Genomic DNA, 21357 nt, shown 5'->3' with positions numbered 1-21357 from the left:
AAAACTGTTTACTCCCAGGGTGATTCATGGCTAAGCAATGATCGCTGTCTTTATTTACTGTCTTAGAATTCTACATATTTATGCAGCTAAAGGTATGAGGGCGTATGCGTTGGCAGCTGCAGAACGAATGAAAGAGCTCCAAAGACTTGATGCCAAGGAGCACAGAGGAAAGGTAATGCAGACCACCRCCTCCTGCAGACAGCAGCATTTGGGATGGGCATGGGCTTTGCATGGCTGAGAGTGACTGATGCCTTGAAAAATTAGTTCAGCCCTTCTGTAACTGCAGAAGCAGTCTTGGGCAATGATACACCTGGCTTAGGTGCCTCTGACAGGAGCCTGAGGTTAGGTGGGATGAAAACAGTCTTTTCAGTCCATGGTTCAGAGAGTGGTCTAAGACTACGCTGATGTAGGAAGGCACTCCTGTGTTCGCGGTAGTCTCTGAGGGCAAAAGATTTGTGAACAAGTGGTGTGTGCCGTGAGTGCTGCCTCTGACATAAATAACACTTCAGAGCTGCTGAATGCAGGCTCTCACCCAAATTAGGGCTTAAGTGCGGAAAGTGGCATTCAGTAGGAGCTGGGAAATGCCCCCACTCTCGAGGTGCCCTGGGTCCTAATTTGTGGGATTCAGAATCTGCCCATGAGCTGTCTTTGGCTTCTGCGCCGCAGCTCGCAGCCTTCTAGATCCTGYTCAGCACAGACTCTCCTTTTCTGTCTTATAACGGCATCTGCCTGAAGACTCTCTCATTTTATTTGCTGTGCTGCTTTTTTCAGACTCCTCTGCTGGTGGCTGTCACTGCCAGACAGCCAGCTATTGTCCACGATTTGATTCAGATAGGAGCAGATGTTAACGCCGTAGACAACAAGGGGCAGTCAGCTTTACATCTCGCTGCAACGTACGGGTATGCCCAGGTTCTCCAGGTAGGAAAAGCTTTCATGGTTTTGATTGTTAGCAGTAAAAACCTTCAATAAAGTTGCAGTGTTGATGTCTTTAAATAATTGTTCCAAAAGGAAAGATGTCAGTGAACAATGAACAGTGGCCAAAGTCTCTTTTTCGTTTCCCAAGGTAGGAACTGACTCCCCAGGTAATTCCTGTTTTAGGAGTATTTTTTTTTCCAGCTAGCATCAGCTTTCCATTATAGAAGAAATGGTTTTAGCCACTGTACCTGTGGGGGAGAATAAATTCTTTCTGTGGACCAGAGCAGCAAATCCGGGGGTGGCAGGCCAGGCGGAGCAGGCTGGCTCTGGCCTGAGCCCTGAGTGCTGGTCAGCCGGGCGCTGGACCGACTCCTGCGTTGAAGACGAGGGTCCCTCGGGGGCTGCTAGGTGCAGGCGAGCAGGGGGAATAGCGCCAGTGGGGCAGGGCGTGAAGCCCACTCAGTGGTGTCAAGGTCATCCAGCGCAGAGCAGCAAATCGTGTCCAGATTCAAACTAGCTGAAGGGAGAGCAGCTGTGACCCTGGGTACAGAGCCAACTCAGGCACAGCTTTCAAAATGAAACTTTTTTTTTTTTTTTTAATGTGAAACCAAGAACCAGTGGGGAAGATTTTCCAAGTCATGGGAGAAACTAGATGCCTCAGTTTGGCCTCAATCCACTAGAGCTTTCAGGTCTTACTGGAAACATCTGCCCCAAGAGAAAGGAACTGGGCACGCCGTGCAGATGGGTGTCAAGCACGCCCCTGCTGTCAGGGCTGTGCAGAGCTCTGATCCCCTGCTGGATGGAGCTTTCCTAGGTAAACCAATTACTTAGGGAAACGGTGGTGGTGCAACTGATCCCCTCAACCCCCACCCTGGGCTACTTGTTTTGTTTCAGGGAAGGAGTCGATCTGGCAGTTGGGAAAAATGCACCTCTGCCACTGTAATACATTAAAAATACTCTTCAGTTTAACGCGCATCTCTGTGTAGACAGAGCCTGTCGTTAGCTTATGTGCCAGCCAGACTGTGACAGTGCTGGGGAGTACGTTAACCTGTTAGGAAGCCCACAGTGGGAATTTTTGCAAGGGATTGCACGGCGCAGATAAGTATACCGGAACGCGACTGTTAATTGCTTAGCCGTCGKCCATAAAATTAAATAAACGAAGTGTGCCTGCCTTGATTCGCATGGGGACCGAGGGGAGGCAGCTTTGTGGCAGAGCTTTACGGCAGCCGTGCTGATGAGGTTGCCGGAGGGCAGGGCCCCGGGTCCGCTGCGGGTGAGGGACGGAGCAGCGAAGGAGCCGCGGGTTCGCGCGCGCCGGCGGTTGATTTCCGTCGTTCGTTAGCCCCGCTTTGCGCGCTCCCCGTGTTAAGTCACGAGCAGGCTGTTAATGTGTGACGTCGTGAGTTCCTAGGAAAACAGGTGGTTCGTTTGGCCGAGAAAAGCACATTTCATGCAGATGACTCCATCAAAGCTTTCCGTGATGCCTTGTGTTGGAAATATTTGGGGTTTTTTTTGCTTTTTGTTTTTAACTTAATGTAACACGGGAAAATACACGCAGAATCATAGAATCAGTAAGGTTGGAAGGGACCTCTGGAGATCATCTAGTCCAMCCTCCCTGCTCAGCAGGGTCACTTAGAGCATGGTAGACAGGGTTGCATCCAGATGGACCTTGAAGGTCTTCAGAGAAGGAGACCGTACGTGGGCTTGCTCCTCAGTGGGGACGAAGCCACAAAATGTTATGGTTTCCTTTGGCTGTTTTTGTTTTATGTTCTCTAATGGACTAAACATCTAATCTCTAATCATCAGGCACCTCAAAGCTATTTGTCAATATTTGATCTGGATGTATTACATTATTGTTGTGAAAAGAGAGCACAAGCCCTAACGTCTCTGGATAATCCTCCAGTGGAAGGATTATGTCCTGTGCCTCATCTAACTAGACACGATTCTGAATGAGTCACTACAGTGCGAAATTCTCCACCAAGATGCTGAAATGTGAGCAGCTTACATTACTCAACCAAGAGCAAAAAAAYGTATTATCTATAAAATTTTAGATAAGGAGCTACTCAGCTGCATCCCATCAGATCAGTCATTTTCTGAAGCTGAATTTTCAAACTGTTTGCTCTCTGCTAAATCCAAGCAATGCTCAATTCCAGATCACAATTTCATTTCTTTTATAARTTGTACATTTTTACTGCTGCAGCCCTTGCAACAAGCCATTTTATTAACCTGTCACACAGCTATATGTTAATAAATAAATAAATAAAGCCAGCTTGAGAATTTCTGTTGCTGAGGAGCTTTTACGTGATRAAATTTTGCTCTACATATCAGGGAGAGATTTCTGTTTTTCCTTGTCAAGAGTAACACTGAATAATATGAATTATTACTATGGAGACGGGCATTTGCTTAGGTCAGGGTACAAGCGAGGAGGCTAACTTGATCTCTGGGTTTAGGGAAAATGATCATCTTGGATAAACCTGAATGTCACTATTTGGAAATAGGATTCACAGCACTAAAACACATCTAGTGTCAAATGGTAGCTTAGCTGGCAGTTAAATGATAATTTTCCTGTTGTTGGGATTTTTTTTTTTTTGATCTGTAATTTTAATTAATTTTGTCTTTGACAGTATTCCATTGAACTAAAATTCTCCATTTCATTTGTCAATTCTAGGTTATACTGTCACTAGGTTTTCCTCTCGATTTAGAAATGAAGGATTTTGAAGGTAAGACCCTTTGCACAAATATTTTATAGTGGCATTAGGAAAATGAGAAAATTATACTGGCTGTTTCAGACTTTGACTGATGCTCCTTGGTATGCAGTGTTGTGCAGGGAGACCAGAGTGGCCTCAGAAACTGCCCTGGGGAAAGTCCGCGTTGTGAACTCGGGCGGCACCGGGTTCGGTGTTTTCTAAACGCGCCTAGAGCTGGGCACGTGCTGAGGTGCCTCGTAAAGCATCTCGTCCAGCCGCCAACGCCGCACCTCCCAAACCAGCTGAAGGGCTGGTTTCCCCCGAAGCCCTCGCGCCCTCCCTTGCAACCCGTAACTGTCGGGACTGCCGTTATCTCCTGTCCTGCCTTGGTTTCGCAGGCCATACGCCGCTGCACTGCGCCGTCCTGGCCCATAACGGCCTGCTCTGGGAGCAGCGGGGTCGCCGCACGACRGCGGAGCAGCAGCAGAAGGACTTTCAGCACCGGAGCGAAGAGCTGGAGTCCTGTATCCACCTCCTGGTGCAGACGGGAGCCTCCATCTACAGCCGGGTAGGCAATCRGCGCCGCCTCTCGCTCGTTTTCCCGGAGCTGCTCGTTCGCGTGGGGAACGTCTCCTGTGCTGTCTGACGCTTGCGCTCGAAACGCGGAATTGGAGCAGAAATGAACTGCTGACGCGAGGAGCAAGCTCTTCCCCCTTGCAAGTGACTGGTTGCGTATTAGACGAGTATAGAGCACGGGTGAGAAKTTGGGCTCCCAGCTCCTGGCTTTTGGAGGAAGGTTTGAAGCAAAGACTGGACAGCGATGGGGCCACTGAAGGGAGGGAGGTGCTCCCGTTTAGCTGCAGAGCTGCCCTAGGCTTTGGTCCACTGGATTGTACAATGTCTTTAAGCTGCTCTGCAAGACATTTCTTGTTTTGTGATGTTCTTCTGTTTCTAAACAGGATGTGAAAAGCAACAAGACGGTTCTTCATTATACAGTCCAGGATGGGAACATCTCCCTGCTCAGATACTTCCTGGAGCTGAACTCTTTCAAGTCCAAGGACTTTGTCAACAACAAGGTGAGTTGGGCCCCTTGCAGGCAGGACTTGTGTATGAATCCACATGCAGAGAAGATGTAGAGAGAAGTTAGTGTGAGACCTGAATTGCAGTGGGAGCCTGCATGTTGACAGGGCTGTGAGGAGATGTCTGGGGTCCTGCAGAAATCAGACRTCCTCTTCCCCCATATGTTTTTCTGAAGGGAAAAGAACAACAGTTGGTGAAGTCGAGCCTTTTTTTTATTATTATTTTTATTTTTTCACCTGAAACTGTATTTTCCAGTAAATAGCCATCTCACCTGGAAAGCAYTGCCTGGCTTGGACTCTGAGTTTTGTCATGAAACCGGGGCGTCCTCCCAGCGGGAGGACACTGACGGAAGGAAAGAGCGAGATAAGTAGGGAAGAGAATGGACATGGGAAGTGGTTAGTTGAGGAGGAACGTGAACTTTATCACCTTAGGATGAAGACTGAGAAAACAGACGTGCCCTGATGCAATGCTTTGCTCTCAGCATTRCGTCGCTGCCGACAGAGGACAGTTGAGGGCAGCCATGTGCCAGTGGTCTCCGTCAGCGGCAGCATCCACCGCGAAGGGCAGAGTGCCTATTTCAGCTCAGCGAGATGGTGACCCTTTCTGCCTTAGATGTTGTTTGCGAGTTTCCCAGCTCKGTTTGTGCCTGGGAACATCTCGCTTATTGTGGTAGCTGGCTGTGAGTTTGAGCCTAGAGAATCAAAATATTTACAGGGCCCACCAAGCCTTAAAAGCTGTCATGAGCAGTAAGGAAAGACAGACACGTATTGCAGGCAGTGAACCCAGACGCTGACACTGCCAAGCGAAACYGGCTCTTTGAAGGGAGGCAGCATCTCTGCTGAGCACAGGCGCTCTGGAAAGCAGATTATCTCTGAACCGGGGGACTTGAGACTCTGCTAAATGCATGACTCTGGGTGCTCTGTATAGCCCTGCTTACGAAGTTGAAGGTTTGCTAATGCTGATTCCTCAGTGTAGGGCTTCTGGAGGCGTGACTATCCCCAGGATGTAGAAAGCAAGCTAGAAACCTTCTCAGTACTGCCACTGAGTCACCCATCCCCTTGCTGCCCCAAACTTCACCTCTGAGCAGATACAAAGCATTGACATTATCTTGTAGCTGTATCTGGGCTGCACCCATCCTCCTGAGCAGAAATCCTGACATTCCTGTGCTGTCGCTGAGACATCGGTCTGTACCATCAGCCAGAGCTTTGGCTCCTGGCTAGCTGCCCCCCTCCAGCAGGGCTAAGTGATGATTTTGGGTGCTTTTGCAGAGGTGAACTATTTACCCTTGCAGAAAGTCCACCGTGAGCAAGAAGGACAATGGGAGGGAAGAGAAGGCCATAACTCTGTTTAGAGAGGATCAGTGCATTAGCTTTCAAATTCAAGAGGGTCACCATCTCTTAGCCTTGCCCTGCACTTCCTACAGCATCCATGCATTTGTGTTCATCAGAAAGGAACTGATTCTTTTCTGTTGACTCAGTTGGTGACTTGGGGAGCAGCTAGTGGGTAGCTTCATGTTTCTTCCTACAGATTTCTGCTGGACTGGAGGACAGGAAGTGCATTTTGCTTTGTGTGTGTGTKTGTGGGGGGTATCTACRTTGTAAGGTGAAATTGTATTGCCTTCTGCTACGTTCTTTCTGTATCTTTTAAGACCCATTAAGCAAGTACTAGCTTGTCCRTGGGAGTCTGCTGTTGTCTCCTGATCACAATCCTGTGAGAGTTTTTTACTATGATAGGATCACCTGGAGCCTTCAGTCTTGCTGATGGGCTGTCCAGGACAGTGAGAAATATGATGGCAAGCTYGACTGATTTCCCATCCCAGCTTCCAAGCTCTTCCAAGTAGGAAGATGCCATGAAAACATAAAGGCATGGAGTCTTTGTGTTTTTGCTTCCCTGGCTCATCCTCTCTTTGCTATCGTTCTCTCATTTCACTTCCTCTTCCTTGTGGATGTTATAGTGAGAAAAGCATTGAGGACTTTGAGGTATATTCCATCTGAATACAATTTTTAGAGCCTGTATATGGGGGCTGTAGATTGTTATCTCAGATAAGCCCCATTAAAGCTAATGGAAAGGCTTCAAGATCAGGAACTGTCAATTGTCACATTTTCTTGCTTTCTTAGCCCCATGTCTGGATTTGAAAGATATCAAATGTTCCTGGATTTAATGCAGCAAACAAATGCAGATGCTTCCATTTTAATGAGAAGTCCTATAAAGAGCTTGGGACCATCCCCTGACTTTATGAGATGATAAAATTGACAAGAATCTGCTGGTTCAGGGCTTGTAAAATACATTGCCTAAGAAGAGCTTTTAAGATTTCCATACTAATTTGTTATTTTGTTTTGTGCTTCAAAGTCCCTATGTGTCACTGGTCAATAGGACCTGAATATTACATTATCCTTTTTTTAAAAAAGGAATAGTAATAGGGGTTATAGTGTGTGTCCAAACCATCCAAGTTCATGAGAAATGAACCTGAGAAATGTATGATCATTTCAGAGAGAAAAAATATACAGCTGCCTAAATGAGACTTCTTACAGACTAAAAATAATACCTGGCCTTATGCATTTGCTTATTAATTCTTTGTCATTTAAAACCGTTAGCAGTCATACCTGACTGGGCAGTGGCACAGCTTTCTATACGGTCTGGTGATACTAGAGCTTTCCTGCAGCAAATTGCTGCGTGCTCCATCCTGCGCCCCCCCGTGGCCTTGCAACAAATTATGTCCACYGTTTCTGCACAAATCCTGTGCCCCAAAATGCTGGAGTCGGGATATGCTTAAGCTGGTCCTTGACCTTAGGACTCTGTTTAAAGATGCTGCAAAGACAATAAAGTCAAGCGCAGCCTTCAGCACTCTGGGTAGGAAGGAGGAGAAGGCCTGGAGCTCRGTATGATTTATTATGTCTACTCCAGAGCTGGACTCCCTAGCAAGCCCTGCTCAGCCCACGGTGCACGAGGTCACTGGGGGACAAGGGCAGCTGGACCTTCAGGTTGGCTGTGGGATGGCTCCACACCTTCCAAAAAGCCTCTTGCTAAGGCTGTGGCTTTGGTGACCTGGGAGGAAGCACGCAGTCGCAGAAGAGGCCTGGTGTGCAGGAGATCAGTCTGAAATATAAGCTATACATTTTGGAGCCTGGCTTTCGCTTGTGTCAAGGTCTCTCTGCAACTTGGAGCACTTCAGAGTAGTTGTAGAGGGAGCAGAGGGAATGTGTAGAGCACAGATGGGTCGGTTATTGTTGGTCCTCGCATAACTTAGTGTGATCTGTAACACAACAAACTATGCAGTATGCATCTCTRTTATGTATCTCTAGGACTGATTTAAACGTTTCCAAGTAAATCAGCTCCTATTATTTCTCTTGGGAGCAAATGCATGTTACACAATCTCTGTCCTTTGCTTTCTCAAACAACTCATCAGGTCCATAACTACATAAGAATATGATTTGGGGGGAATCTGCAAGGTGATTAGGAACTTTGCAGATAAGAGGGTTGTTTTTTAGCTGCCATGTGCTGCTCTAGCCAAATACCTGTATCCAAAGTATCAAGGATCCCCATCTGTAGTGCTCTATCACCCAGAGAAGTCTGCGCCCCTGAATCTCCCAGTTCTGCTAAGCCAGGAGCCGCGATACATGGGGAACACAGAGCAGGGATATTCCCTCACCTCTGGGTAAGCAATAGTGTGGGGTTTCCTCATTTCTCATTTCGCAATTCTCTGCTTTTAGGATGGTCTGAGTAGGTGGCACAGCTTATCAGAAGGTTTCTCTTTTTTTCTTTTTTTCTTCTGTTGCGTTAGGCTCATGGCAACACAGCTTTGCATATGGCAGCTGCATTGCATCGTGACAAGAACCAGACAGAAATCATCCAGTTGCTCCTTGACCATGGGGCAGACCCGAGCATCCGAAACTTAGACAACGATCAGCCAATCCACATGGCTCCTTCTGGGAAGGCTGGGGATCAGGTACGTGACCTGCATTGCTTCTGCTTCCTGACACATCTGCATGGTTTTCTGTGCTTAACAGGGAAGCAGCGAGGGCATGCCCTCGTCAAGTCATATGATGCGAGTCTGAGGTTGGAGTGGTGTAGGCTGGGGTTCCCTACTTGAGCAAACCCATAATGCAGGAGCATAAAGTAGGAATTAGCTGGTACTCAAAAAAAAAAAAAAAAAAAATAAAAGGGGGTATCAGTATACAGCTCTTTTATAATGGAAACAAATCTCAAGGGAAGCTCAGGTTTCGTGCCTACAGGTATGAGAAAGAAGAAAGACTACTGGAGCTCATTATAATCTCTTATATGTTTATATGTGTGTATGTATATATAATATAATAYGCACACRTGTATATGTATGTGTATATAYTATATAATATGCACATGTGTGTATATATATGTGTATAGATTATATGTGTGTGTGTATATACACACACACAACTAATGCTTACACCCCTCTACAGTTTCACACAATGCATTATAAACTTTTACTTTTTTTTTGACAGATTAGGCATTTGCTCAAGAAAGGGAGAGGTGCATCTGCCTTTGTTTCCTGTCGCCAAAATGCCAGATCCTAGGTTGCCTGCAGTTTCCGGCATGGCTTCAACTTCACCTTGCTGGTCACACAGGGTCTTTTAGAAAAGCTGTGAGGACAGTTAACCGAAGTGTCTCTGTCCCTAAAGTCTTTAAAACAGGATGGGGTGACAGTGTTTCTCAACCTGTGGACCATTAGCAGCATGTAAAATATCATAAGATGGACTTCGAAGTGATTGAAAGTTTTATTACAAAAGATCTGATAATCCTGAAACATACTGTATTGCTTGTAAGCAAGAGGACAAGCAAAGAGAATGACTGTTAGATAAATGTACAGCCAAACTTAGATTAAACAAAAACAAAAAAAACCAAAAAACAAAGAACAAAAAAAAAAAAAAAAGGCTGAGAAACACTGCTCTAAAACATGCTGGAACTGTGCCTCCTGTTAGGTCCTGTACAGAGGTACTGGGTGGGACGCTGAGGCTTTTGTGGTGTGCAGTTATCCCAAGTGACCCTGCTCTCCTGAAAATGCTGAGCCAGCCTGAGGAGTTACCCTGGGCATGGCTATATTGCCTCTGAGCGAGCAGAGGAAGGTCTGAGCACAACACCTTCAAGCGAGAGTTTCTGCAGTTGCTACTAACTTGTTCCTTAGCACTTGGTGGAGGAAAGCTGAAGCAGCTCGTTGTGGCCACAGTCTCCTACCCCACTCTGAGAAAGGAAAACAGATGTCTGCAAGAGTGCGTGTGTGGGGCAGGCTCCCAGCACAGGTGGTTCGTTTGGCTCCTGGGAGCTTCCTGGAGGAAAGGACGCCTCTGAGATGTCCGATGYGAGCCAGCTCTGGTGGCGAAGCGCAGTGGAAAGCTTGGCTCTGACGGCACCCTGGAGCGGGGACCTAACCCACCTTTGARCTAAGGCCTTGCAGCGCAGGAGATGGAGTTCTCAACAGCCTTTGGGGATGGACGTGGTGGAAAAGCTTTGAGTGATGTGGGCCTGAGCGCAGGATCAGAGTGCAATGTGGAAGTGCTCTCCTATTCACTTGCTTATCTTAGGGGGCATTTTAATAGATTCTTCTTATTCTTTCCGTGAAATGATTAGTGAATTGCTGTGCAATCAACTGGCAATGGTGTCTCTGCTGGGTTAGTAGGAGTGAAAGTAAATGCCTAAGGGGAGGGAAAGCTGTGTTTTGACAACCCATTCACGCAGGGTGGCTCATCTCTAGTGAGCGTTCTGAATTTGCTGTTTTTTCAGCGTTGCACAAGTTATTTTTTCTAACAGGACTGAACAAAAAGGTGAAGGGCAGATCCTCTTAAATCACTGCAATAACTTCCTTGATCATCCACTGACTGACTCTTCAACAAGACTGGAGATTCTAAAGCACTTGTGAGTTTTGCAAACTAGACTGTTTAAACAACTGTTTAGCAGGCTGGAAAAAAGCTCTTAAGAAATGCAGATATCCTGACTAGAGATCTCTGTGGCTTTCTCAGCCCTCCTCCTTGCAGTTTTGCTATTGCTTTTCACTACACTATGCCTACAAACCTGTCAACATCCTCTGATAAAAAAGTGGACCTGTATTTGCATATATTTGCATAAATTTGCATACCTCTGGGCACAGGCCAGCTAAAGCATGTGCTTTCTTACTTTGAAGCGATGCTATATCAAGCCCTGAATCAAGTGATAACTGAGACACCAGACTCAGTGCTATGTCTCAAGTCAAAAACGGCCAATAAATTATCTATTTCTTAAACTTGATAGCAACAAAATTGTAAATCTGTGACTAACACATGGCATGGGATGCACCAGGGAACATCCTTCTTTGCATAAAAGCTTTTTGCCTTCTAGAAGCGTCTGTGAGATGACAGAAGTCGTTCTGCAGCAAGTGAAAAGAATACACGAGCCGTTTGCCAGAATGGTTTGTGTCTTTATTGTTTCACCTGCCCATGTTTAATACGGAGCAACATGATTAGGGACTTGTAGTCTGTAAACATTGCCAACTCCAGCGTATCAGGGAAAACACCACTCTGGGAGGGGAGGAATACGTTTTTGCTCCGAGCACCTCACTGGCCACCTTGTTACTCAGAGCTGAGAGATGGGATTTGCAGCGGGAAGATCCCGTGACTGACCCAGAAAAGGTTCCTTCTCGCTACAGACATCTCCTTACTCAGCTTCCCAAAGCTCGTACATCAGAGACCTGCTGTGAAGGCAGCCACAACCATAAACTGTTCGTATCCTCTTTGGACAGGATCCACGAGACAGTTGCGGGCTGCTGCTTCCCGTGCACCTTTCCCTGTCAAGTCAGCGGACTCCCGGCYTGTGTACCAAGGAAATTCCTCCTAAGGCCCAAAATGGGTCTAGGTGTTCAGTCTTGTGTGCTGGGGTGAATTTCATTGATTTGAGTAGTATTTTATTTCACAGTTCATCTCTCAATTTTTYGGTGACTGTTTCAGGGAAACGTTCCTTGTATAACCTTAGCAGCACTGGCAGTGTGAGATACCCCTTTATTTGCACAGTTTATTCCTTCCTACCTGTGGCTTTGGATAAGTTGCTAATAACAAAGGCTTGTTATCACTAAACAAATGTTCTGAGGTGGTACCATGGAAAAGTCACYAGTTGGTTAGTAAGGAAATTGTTTTTGATCAAATAGGCAGTGCAACTGGAAAAGAACCTGAAAATAATTTTTATTTTCTTTGACATTGCATGTTACTTCTGGGGTCATTTGTAAGGGGGGCTTTTGTAAGAGTGGAGTGACCCTAACTCTTGGTAAGCACAAGTTTACATGGGATGGCAGAATTTCACCTGGTGTGAACTATTGAAATGCCAGCATTTCAGGAGTGCTCTGCCAGCTGTTTTGGAGATATGACCCAAAATATGTTCTTTTATTTATTTATTCCTTTTTTTTGGTGGAGTGGGAAAAGAAAGCAGGAAAAGATGATGTTCCACGTAGCTGGAAGAATAAAAAACCACAAACAACCTTTGAGTAGTCCTYCTCTGTTGCTTTCTTCCCTTCTAATCATAGTCAGTCCAGAAATCACGAGCTTTTACTTCCATTGCATATGTCAGCAGGAGCCACTGACATGGAACTGGGGAACAACAGCATCTAAAATATGTTTGCAGTCCATGGTGCAGGGGTTGCAGAACARCTAGAGAAAGAACAGCAGAAGAATAGAAGTGTTTATCAGTCAAAATAGCTGCAAGGGCTGAAGGATGGCGAAACCTACTTTAATGGAAGCTGTCGGAATCCAGAATCCCAAGAGCAGAGAAACATTTTGCTGGAATTACCTCAGTCCCGTCAGAGCAGTTGGTAATTTCAGAGCAGCTGGTCCCATGCAGCATGAAGCCAAGAGTTATTAAATATCTGCTATCTTTGAAAATACATAGTGTGCTCCTATCTCAGGACCTCAGGCACCTGCAACCCCGGAAATCCGGGAGAGATTCAGTGGACCAGCCCTTTGGAGATAGCTTCCCCTCAGGAAAGGTGTTTTTTTCTTTTTCCCAGAGTAAGGCAACATCCAAGAAGCAGGAATAGGCACACGATGGTGGGTTTACAGCCCTTGTGCTCAGCCTGCCGTTTCTATGTGGTCATGTCCAGACATCAGCCATAGGTTTGATAACAAACAAAACTCCCCTACTGCGCACCGCAGTCTCTGCTTGTACAAAACAGTCCTCTTCGGGGTGCCACTATAGCCAAAGGCAACTGCATGGATATATACCACTCTACACCAATAAAGTGCAATCTGCTGCTGATATACAAGGTTTAGATATCTGCTTAATGTGGAAGTAAGATACATGTTGTTGGAYGGTAATACAGCTGTCATACTGGAGCTGACTTCCTTGCTGGCACGGTTTGTTTGGTGGACTGGGGTACTATTAATCATGTTGTAAAACGTGTTAACAAGAGCACTCCCTTTGATGCTCATGTATTATTTTTGTATGTTGTTTCCTTTGTTATATGAGAGCACCTTTTACTGRTTCTCTTAAGTTCAGGCCAACACTGCCAAGCCCACAGGGAGGATGTGGTCATCCCATTTCCATTGGAAGCCTCAATTATCCTGCCTCAGCCTTATCTTCCCATGGCTGTTTAACTTTGGTGCACCACTGATAGGCGATGAAAGATGTGCCAATGCTGCAAGCAGGGGTCAGCAGTCATGATCCCTGAGGGACCTGTGGAGCAGGCTAGAGCAGAAGTTTAATCCCTCTAAGGTCCTGAGATGACCCKTGGTGGCTGAAATCTCTGCCATCATGGCTAAAATGATGGCTAATGTGCCTATCTCTGCACAGTAATCACCTTAAAGGGTCCCTTAMAGGGTAATCACACCTTTAACTGCAGCAGAGACAGCTGCTGAATAACTCCTATTTATAGGCTTTCTGGGACCAAATGTGTTCATCACTGGGACCAGCTCTAACATTAATCATTTAACAACTGAGGAGATGCAAAGACATTATTTAAAGTTGTCCAAATACTTTAAAGCAAACTTTGGAAAAAAGCTACTGCCTTACACAAGGCAAAGGAACGAGCTGTGTGTTGGAAAGGTACAGTTATCTCCATGTGATCTCTTTGTCTCACGTAATCTCCCTGTCTATCAAAACCAAAATGAAATGATCTGCCTGGGGAGCTGGTACTGGACCTGGAAAACATGCCCTTTACRGCTCATACGGGGCTTGAGGAGTAGGGAACCCGTCTGGAGACYGCGTGGGAGGAAACCACTGTGTTTTCTGAGGAAGGGGGATAGAAAGTTGCAGAAACTGGCATTATATTTATTTCTTAGTCTCATTAAAAAAAATTTTACTCTCTACCTCACTTTTCATAGATTTCACAGAGTAAGGGAATATTGGTTGCTTTTTTTTGGTAGAATGGGGAATATTTCCCCATTCATCAGCTGGGATGTGTGTRTCTTGCTGCATCCCTGGCAATGTGGATATATTCGGTGCTGGGGAACTGGGACACTTCTCAGTTACCTGAGGAAGTGTCTGCAGGAGGAGGTTAGCCTACAGCTAGTTACACTGTGAGTTTGCCTTCAAAGATGTACTTAATCTTTTTAAAATTTTTGTTAGATTTAGTACAGAAAATCCTTTGTTCTTTCCAGTCTGGGTGCTCAGCTGAGGAACCGATTGCTTGTCGGTCTGTCTTACTGAGCACTGTTAAAAGGAGCTGCGAGACRGTCTTGAGAAGGTCTGGGTTTGTGCAAGAAACAGCGAGTTACAACTTTCCCATTATATTAAAAGAAATTGCTTAGCTCCTATTACAGTTGATTGTGCTGAAAGGTGGAGAAAACCTGGTATTAATGGACAAAACTAGGCAAAAGGTTTTGGAGCTACCTCAGCCTCTCACTAAAACTCTACTTGCCCTGGGGAGCTGGTGTTGAGCRGTAGCCAAAGAGGGGTGTTTTTGCTGGAGTCGGCCCCTGTGCAGGCCGTGGGGCCTCTCTGGCGCTTGACCCCGGAGAAAGCCCCGAGCTTGCGCGGGAAGAAGCAGGTCTGCTGCGCGGGGACTGCTGGAGAGCTCAGCGTGGCGGCTGGGCGAGAGCGGCGGCTGAGAAGGAGCAGGTCCGTCTCAGAGGCGGGTGACGCCCAGCTTCCTCTCCGGATGGTGTGCGGGGTGCTGAGGTGCCCATACGCTTTTCATCTGCTGCGATGCATGAATGAGACTTCTCATGCCGCTCAGGAATTGCTGCCCGGGTCGGCTGCTGCGGGCCTCTCTCCCTCACCCCTGTGCCTGCAGGGCCGGGATCCTAGGTCTTTAGCRGAAGAGACAAGCACTGACACTCAGCGCAGGAGGAATGAGCAGGCTTCAGCACGAGTACAAAGTTATTTATTTGTAATAAAAGGAGCAGTCTTAGTGTCTGGTAAGTTGTGTCTGGTAAGGTGACTTACGGTTTCTTAAAAAAGTAAAAAAACGAAAAGCCCTGACCATACAAGATAGGAGGACTAATGTAGTGACAATGGTATGTAGGAAATACCTAAGTAGTGAAGAATAAACTGGGCTGTGTTAGGCAGTGGTACTTTGCATAGTTCATGGGCAATTAATCTGATTTGGATACAATGGATGTGTAAAAACCACTGTCCCCATTAGCTGTAGCAGATGTCACAGTTCCCAGCCCTTCTGAAGAAGTCATCAGCCATGGCCACGGGTGGCAGGTAGTCCATGCAGTCTGTGCCGGGGCARGGGAAATACTCCGGGACCCGCGTGTCCACGTGCTCGGAGCCGCAGGATGCGCAGCAGCAGGCGGAGGCGGTGTACAGGGAGGGGGTATGGCAGGACCACTCCTCCGTGGGGCAGCCGTAGGTCTTGGTGTCCAGAGCAGAGGGTGGGCTGTGGGGCAGCGGGGTGAAAGGAGGTAGCTGAGATGGGGAGCAGCTATAGTTTAATGGGCTGGACAGATCAGCTGAACCAGGGGATCCAGGAGCCTGGAGTTTGAGAGAAGAAAACACAATGTTTTAGGATGCTGTTCCAGGAATCACACAAATGCCCARTGTAGAGCCAGGATTTCCACACCTTTGCCTTTCTCAGAAGGGTCTGGCTACCCAGAGAGATGGTTCGGGCCTTGGGGGACTAAAACCAAGAGGTGTTTTCTGGGACACTAGCACCAGTTCGTCTGAGTTTGACAGCTGCTAGTAGTAACAGGGCTGCTCCTTGCAGGAATGCTATAGGATCTGGGAGAGGGATGTTCCCTATTCTGCAGCCTCTCTCTGGGCTTGTGCCTTCTTGTCTTCTGCTCCTGATGGAAAAGGACACAGAAGACTGAGTCCTCGCAAGCAGCCTGAGTTGCTGTGGCAATTCCCCAATGCCCCTGAAAGCAACTAGCTTCCCAAATCAGCTTGCCGCTGTTTTGCTCCAAGATGTGACACCCTTCCCCAGCTTCCCTCTGAGCGTGTCTGCGGCTGCTCCTCTAGGATGCAAAGCTTACCAGGCTCTGGTTAAAGCAGAGCGGGACTGGCTGGAAGGAGTCGGAGATGTAGTGCGAGGGCGTCTGGAGAGCACCGAGGGCTGGGTCTAAGGGCCCCTCTGCCTGAAGATAGGAATCTACCAGCTGCTCCAAATAGCTAGGGCTTTCTTCACAGGAGAGGCAATCTGAAAACTGCCGTGATGGACAGTAGCTGGGAGCAGAGGAGATGGGTTCTGCATCGAAAGGTGCTAGGAGAGAAGGTAAACCAGGAAGCAGCAGGTTATTCAACGTCTGTCCTCACAAAGGGCAGATTTTGCCCCAGGACAGATTGCAGTACTCTCATGTGCTGAGCAGCCTCATAGATTTAAACACAGCAAAAGGCCCATCAAGTTCAGACTGGATTTTGTAGGGGAGCAGGTACCAGGAGGAAGATGATCAAAAGAACCCAAATGACTTGGGAACTTTAAGTCCCCTTGGAAATCTCCRAGGTCTTTAAATACTGCTAGAAACTCTCCCTCTTGCTCCAAGCCTTTGGGACGGGAATCTAGCTGGGAATTCCCTCAGACTCCTTTGACCTTCTGGCCTCACTTTGAAAGTGAACTTTGCAGGGGCCTACATGCTTGCCTTGCAGTGGTTTATGCTGGGTGGCTTAGCAGATAGCTTGCTGTTTTGCCTCACCCAGCCTGCAGATGCAGGGTAGCTGTGTCTGCAGAAGGAAGCAGGTAACAGAAGAACATTTGCTCTTTTATCCTCCATTGAAGGAAGCTGCCAGACAAATCTCCATGCAGACAAAATGAGGCAAGTCACTGATAATGCAGTATCGCRCCCGTGTGGTGCTACTGGTGAGAGCCCGGGTTGCTAGAAAGCTGTAGGGTCCGACACGTAGTACTGCAGTGCTCTGGCTGGGGGTATGAAAGCTCACAGAAACTGCAGAATTACTGTGTTTTCACACTATCTTCAGCTGCACTTAAAAGCAAGCCCTGACCACGTGGAGGGGAGCAGCTCTGCAGGGCAGTGGAACGACACRCGGGTAGAGTCAGGCTCGGTCATAAATGTCTGCAGGTCTAGGGGGAAGCGCTTAGCTGGATGGGGGAAAGAAGCGAGAAGCATGTACCCAAAATACAGAAACAGATGTAGACTTACCAGCCTGAAAGACCATTAGTGTTTCTGATATTTCTATATTAACATAAGCAAATTTATTCCCAAGTATTGATGATTTAGTCATTTCCTCGTCCTTACAATGTATATATTCACACCTGCCAAACCTTTCAGATCTCTTTGCTTTGGCTGCAGAGCAATTGAAGGATCTGAAAGCCCTGAAAGTGCTATTCCCCCCCCAACCCTCTTTCTCCTTTCCTTGAATATTCACATGCATGAGGAAGAAACTGTGCGTGTTGCTGAAAMCCTGACACTCCTCTCGCTCCTGTGAGCTCTGCCAGGGGAGAGCGAGAACAGCCAACTCTGCTGGAAACAGGAGCTCARCAAAGTGCTCCAAGGCGATCTGACTCTCCCACTCCATTTGGATCCGGAGACTGAGCCCTGAGGAAGGCAAGGCCAGCGGTGTTACTCCGTAGGGAACGAGCATCCTTTCCTGGAGGGGCTATTGCTCCTTGCTGTGGGAAAAAACAGACTGTGCGAGTAAGAGGATGTGAGCATGCTCCTGTAGAGGGTAATATGTACCCTGCCGGCCTCACGGCATCCTCATCTGCATTTTGTGGGCTCTGTTCGGGCGCTGATTGGCTGCATTTGCAGTTATTTGGCAGTGCTTGCCTCAACCAAGGGCTGGAAAGACTCTGGGCTGCGGGAATAGTTGGGACGGGGGAGGGAGAAGGCATGGGGATAGGCTTCGTACCAACCTGGGTGAGGAGGAGACACGGACTCCGAAAACTGGATGCTGCTGCTACCCAGAGAAACCTGACCAAAGAGAAGTGAAGAAAAAGGTATGTAGACGCAGTAACCCGGGGAGCGTTCCTCTGCACGCTGAGGTAAGTCAGGATTTTGCTTCAACCTTCTCTACGTAAACACTTCATGGATGTGACAGCCGCTGGGACGCTGGGCTGTGACACGGACAACTTTCCTAGTGCTGACAGAGTGACATTAACCTGCACACCAGGGCAGTTCCCTGAGCCCCCGCAGGTAACGGCGCTGGAGGGACATGACGCYGACCTGCCCCAAAGCCCTCGACAGATCATTTTGCCAGTGTGCTCCGCTCGCTGCACTGTTCCTGTTATTTCAGCAGTGTCTCTGCTGCCTTTGAACCTYAGTTATGTTTTAACACATGTTAACTCCCAGGACTTAAACTCTGCTGAATTGCACCGTGGATGCATCCCAAAGCACTGCTAGGGATAGATGTAATTARGAAGAAGCAATTAACAAACGTAGCAGCTGCTGCCTTGAGACCTGGCTAAAGGCAGTTGCAGGTCTCCCCGTGGCTGGGCATCCGATGGGCTTGTCCTGCTTGTGTCGGTGCCACCTCGGAAGCGACTCTAACKTTGCTCCCTGCGGTAACACAGCTGCGTGCTTGCCTGAAAATGGAGCTGCCAGGAGAAGCTGGAAGCTGAAGCTGCCAGGGCAATACACGTTTCAGGAGCCTGGCCGGCTGGAGAGGGGAAATCCACCCCAAAAGCAATGGGGCCTTTTATACTTGCTTTGGGGGGCAGGTGATAGGTACCCAGGACAGCGGGTACCTTTCGCAAAAATACTCCGGTCGCCTCCTGCAGCGCTGCTTTTCCACTTCTTTCCTCTGTGGGCAAAACGAGCGCTGTGTAAACTCACAGTGGGGAGCAAAACCCAGCTCCGGGGAGCCCTGTCGCGCCCGGGCGCGGGAGCGGGGCTGGACGGAGGGTGACCCGGCCTGCCCGGCCACCCAACGGTTTGTGCTCCATTCGCCCAGGTCTCTCGAGCTGCGGTTTGCAGGACGCAAGCTGATCAGCTCCTTGTGCAATCAGCTGCCGCAAGGTATTGGAGGTGGGAGATGAAATCTGAAAATCATCCAAAGCTCTAATAATGTCATGAACCAGGAAGAAGTAATGATTTACGATCCTCCTTATGCAAATCTCCGGGGCGGCTGGAGCTGGAGGGCTCTTACAAAGCCTGGAGTGTTTTGTGAGTGTGAATTACATGCCAGCGAGCCCGTCTCCTTCCCCTCCCRTGGACGCTGCCCCGCTGCTACTGAACCACTTTACAGCCCCGCATTCAGTCAAGCAGCTGAATGTGCCCCAGGCACCTGCTCCTCTTCACAGCAGCCCCAGCGGGGCAGGACTGAGCTCTGCTTGATGGGTCTCTGCCCGTGCYTGGTTTGCGAGTGCCTCTACCTGGCCAAGCTGTGTTTAAAATGGGGACAGAGACCATGACCTGCCTTCCTCGCCCAATGTAACGATACTGGAGGTACTTTCCTAACTGCAAGCTGGGCTGAGCCTTCTCCACGCGGGCCCTCTTCCTGGGTTGGTGACGTTCCTGGAGCACCGGCTCTGCACCAGTCGTGCCAGACCGTGACCAGCACAGAGCACTGCCGCGGCTATCCTGCCTGAACTTCCCTCTCCCCCACCTTCAGCAGCCGGCTGCGCTCAGGCTTGGGCAGTCTCCTTGGCCCGGGCTTACAGCTGGCAACAGAGATTACGGGAAAGAGACAAAGCAGAGCCACAAGTTTTTTGCTTACCATAGTACTGGTCGCTGCTTGTCGTGCTCTTCTCTGCTGCAGTAACTCCTTAACTGTGATCTTAACTCTAACACCTTGATACACCTTGGGCTTTCCTGAAAGAACAAGTGGGAAGACACCTCACAGYGCGGGGGTGTAAAGCGAAGCCCCCGTGTTCTCGGGCGTGCTTCATGTGAGGCTGCTTAGCGTTAGCAGATGCTTAGCTGCTCACCCTAAGTCACGTGYAATTACAGTTTATAGCTGCTTTGATACTTGCTATTTAAGCCTGCAACAAGCGTGAAAGATGTCAYGCCTGACATTTACGAAAAAGCTGGTGATTATTATATCCATTAATCCTATAAGTTTTATTCTTTATTGTCTTTCTTTTCCTCCAGGTGTCCTAATACCCCGTTCCATCTGGTGCTTCTGCTGAATTCATTTAAATTGCTATCATATTTGCCAGTCTTAGGACCAGAAAATAGATGAGGGAACCACTTCATCTGGCAGATGACAAGCAGGAATAACATAATGCAAATACTCAGAGTGATTATTCGGAGGGCTAAACAAAACACAAAGTGACTGCTTTCATGAATCACTTTCTGCAAAGCCTGCATTAGCTCTATTTTGCCTGTTCTGCACAGCTCCTATTTGTTTCAAATGAGCATTTAGGATATCTTTAATCCGGCTAGAAGAAATCACCAGACACTACCTGATGAGGGACTCAGTACAGGAAATGGTGAAGAATTTGCCTATTCTGACAAACCACTTTCACTTGCTGTGCTCTTCCTAACGTAGTTAAGCTCTTCCTGCGATTCAGTTTTCATCCAAGCTTTCTGTTTTCATCCAGCACCTGATCCTACAGACGCTGGCGAGGTCTCCTTCCTGCTCTCGCTGCCTGCGAGGAGGACACGGCGCGGGGCCAGCCTGCCGGCCAGCTCGCTGGGGAAACCCCTCGCACTAGGCAAGCTCCTCTTCCGCTGCAACCTTGCTCCATCGCTGGCTGCTGCGGGGCATCTCCCCCTCCTGCTCGACTACCCCCGAGGCCACCCACTGCCACCGCGGYGCACGGGTTGAGGAGGTGATAAGGGGCAGCCAGATCCCTCCGGAGAAGCGACAGGCGGAGCTGAGACTGCCTTGCGAGGAGCTGAGCTGTGCTCTTAGCAGYGGGGGATTATTCATTTCTTAATTTTCATGTTTTGTTTATAACAATAAACTGAAAAGGGGGGAACTGAATGTCACTGGACATGAGGGGAGGGAAGGGTTGAATTTAGAGAGACCCCTRCCCTGCTCCCAGCCCCTCCTATAGCCAGGGCCCTGAGCTAGCAGCCCCTTTCTGCAGATTTGCCTACAAATTGCCTTGTAACTCTCCTCTGCTTGGGGAGCTGGACAGGGCTAGGGGCTTCACTACCATCATCTTGAACACAGCTGAGCAGGGAAGGTACTACAACCCTGGGCTGGGGGGCAGGCAGCACCCCCCCCCATGGCGGAGCATCCTATCTCCTCGCTCAGAGGAGGCCCCAGCGTGGTCYGCATGGGGCATCGAAACCCAGGCTCCCACTGCCACCTCTCCTGAGCAGGACAAGCAGAGGGTGGGATAGCTAAAGCGGTCTGGGGGTCAGGGGAGCGGGGTGGTGATGGGCACGGTGGGGGT

General features: G+C 48.3%; 2 protein-coding genes across 2 annotated transcripts in view; one reads left to right on the top strand and one right to left on the bottom strand.

Moving 5' to 3' along the window:
• Positions 1–94: 94 nt before the first annotated feature.
• On the top strand, positions 95–8737 carry NFKBID (NFKB inhibitor delta). Its single transcript, XM_085316742.1, has 7 exons — positions 95–172; positions 772–918; positions 3584–3635; positions 4001–4170; positions 4562–4678; positions 8464–8628; positions 8690–8737. Exons 1-7 carry the CDS (start codon positions 95–97, stop codon positions 8735–8737), a joined length of 777 nt encoding a protein of 258 aa, XP_085172868.1.
• A 6299-nt stretch (positions 8738–15036) lies between these two features.
• The window catches only part of POU2AF3 (POU class 2 homeobox associating factor 3), a 7321-nt gene continuing 1000 nt past the window's right edge, over positions 15037–21357 (bottom strand). Inside the window, exons 2-5 of the mRNA XM_085316741.1 lie at positions 19728–19846; positions 17926–17983; positions 16091–16317; positions 15037–15590 (exon numbers count right to left, since the gene is read on the bottom strand). Of these exons, the coding sequence (XP_085172867.1) occupies positions 15252–15590; positions 16091–16317; positions 17926–17983; positions 19728–19846 (743 nt within the window). The 3' untranslated portion in view covers positions 15037–15251. The remainder of the gene's footprint in view (positions 15591–16090; positions 16318–17925; positions 17984–19727; positions 19847–21357) is intronic.

The sequence above is a fragment of the Rhea americana genome, unplaced genomic scaffold (genome assembly GCF_003343005.1).
Source record: "Rhea americana isolate MKP2758 unplaced genomic scaffold, rheAme1 scaffold_48, whole genome shotgun sequence".
Taxonomy (NCBI): Eukaryota; Metazoa; Chordata; class Aves; order Rheiformes; family Rheidae; genus Rhea; species Rhea americana.
This window is presented reverse-complemented; position numbering and strand designations above follow the sequence as displayed.